This window comes from Perkinsus marinus (assembly GCF_000006405.1).
Source record: "Perkinsus marinus ATCC 50983 genomic scaffold scf_1104296958106, whole genome shotgun sequence".
NCBI classification, from domain to species: domain Eukaryota; phylum Perkinsozoa; order Perkinsida; family Perkinsidae; genus Perkinsus; species Perkinsus marinus.
Genome location: NW_003206911.1, coordinates 100 through 1086, shown reverse-complemented (window position 1 = coordinate 1086; position 987 = coordinate 100). Strand labels below are relative to the sequence as shown.

Below are 987 nucleotides of genomic sequence, written 5' to 3'. Positions count from 1 at the left end.
CGGGCGAGACGTATAGGAGGAGCCATGAAGCGGGTGGATGATGAAACGCGGCGTCAAGTGCGTTGGTCACACAATGGCTTCGCACTCGTATGCTCAGGTTGCTGAGTCCCGGCTACTGGCACTGGAGCGTGACCAGGCCTCGGGGGCAGTGGACACGTACGACGCTGCTGACGACATTGGAGACCCGAGTGATGACAGCGATGTGCCACAATCCGGACGAGGTTCCCAGGTTGCCTATTGACATGCTCGTGGATCCTCCCTGTCAGAACACTCCGTTATTGGGACCAAACGTGAGCGGAGGACACTGGAGATGATTCTCATCGAGGACCGAGCGGAGGCCGAAAAAAATCGTAAGCAGAATAGCTCAATGCAGCTCACAGTTCATTTCAGCCAATCCTGTGGACACATTTGAAAACTGCGAGGTTGAGGAATCTCGATACCCTTCAGTGAAGATCTGCAGCGTATGCCTCTTTCTAGCCAAATACCAGTGTGTTAGATGTGGTACTTTGTATTGCTCCAAACGTTGTCACGATATTCACCAAGAGACCCAATGTATCAAGTTTGCTGAGTGACTTAATGTCAGTATTGTGTTGACCACTCATATCGAACACGAGTCAACGATATCGAACAACACATCAGGGTAGCACATACAATGGGAAATAGTGATGGAGGCGATAGTCTTAATTACTCGATATAGGTCTAGGAGGAGAACGAGGCTTCATGGACCAAGTCCAGGATTCTCGTTTGGGAGTAGCCCCGATAACGCGTGGATTACTAGAGCTCCAACTGCGGTTGGGGAACTCCCTACGCCGCAACGGCACGATCGGTTGAACCACTCTGACCTGTCCAAGGCCAAGAGGCGCTCGGACGATACGCTTGCCTGCCTTTCGTTCAGGGGAGGGCATTCGCTGCACTGAGATGCTATCTCTGTCTCGTATGCCACCGAGAGCGCTAGCCATAGCTCGACTGCTCCCCAGAACGCCGTTG

At 52.6% G+C, this 987-nt stretch overlaps 1 protein-coding gene across 1 annotated transcript; it reads left to right on the top strand.

Annotated features, from left to right (window-relative positions):
- Nucleotides 1-73: 73 nt before the first annotated feature.
- Nucleotides 74-241, top strand: Pmar_PMAR002639 (hypothetical protein; the record flags this gene model as incomplete). Its single annotated transcript, XM_002774652.1, has 1 exon — nucleotides 74-241. One exon carries the CDS (start codon nucleotides 74-76, stop codon nucleotides 239-241), a length of 168 nt encoding a protein of 55 aa, XP_002774698.1.
- Between the last annotated feature and the right edge of the window lie 746 nt (nucleotides 242-987).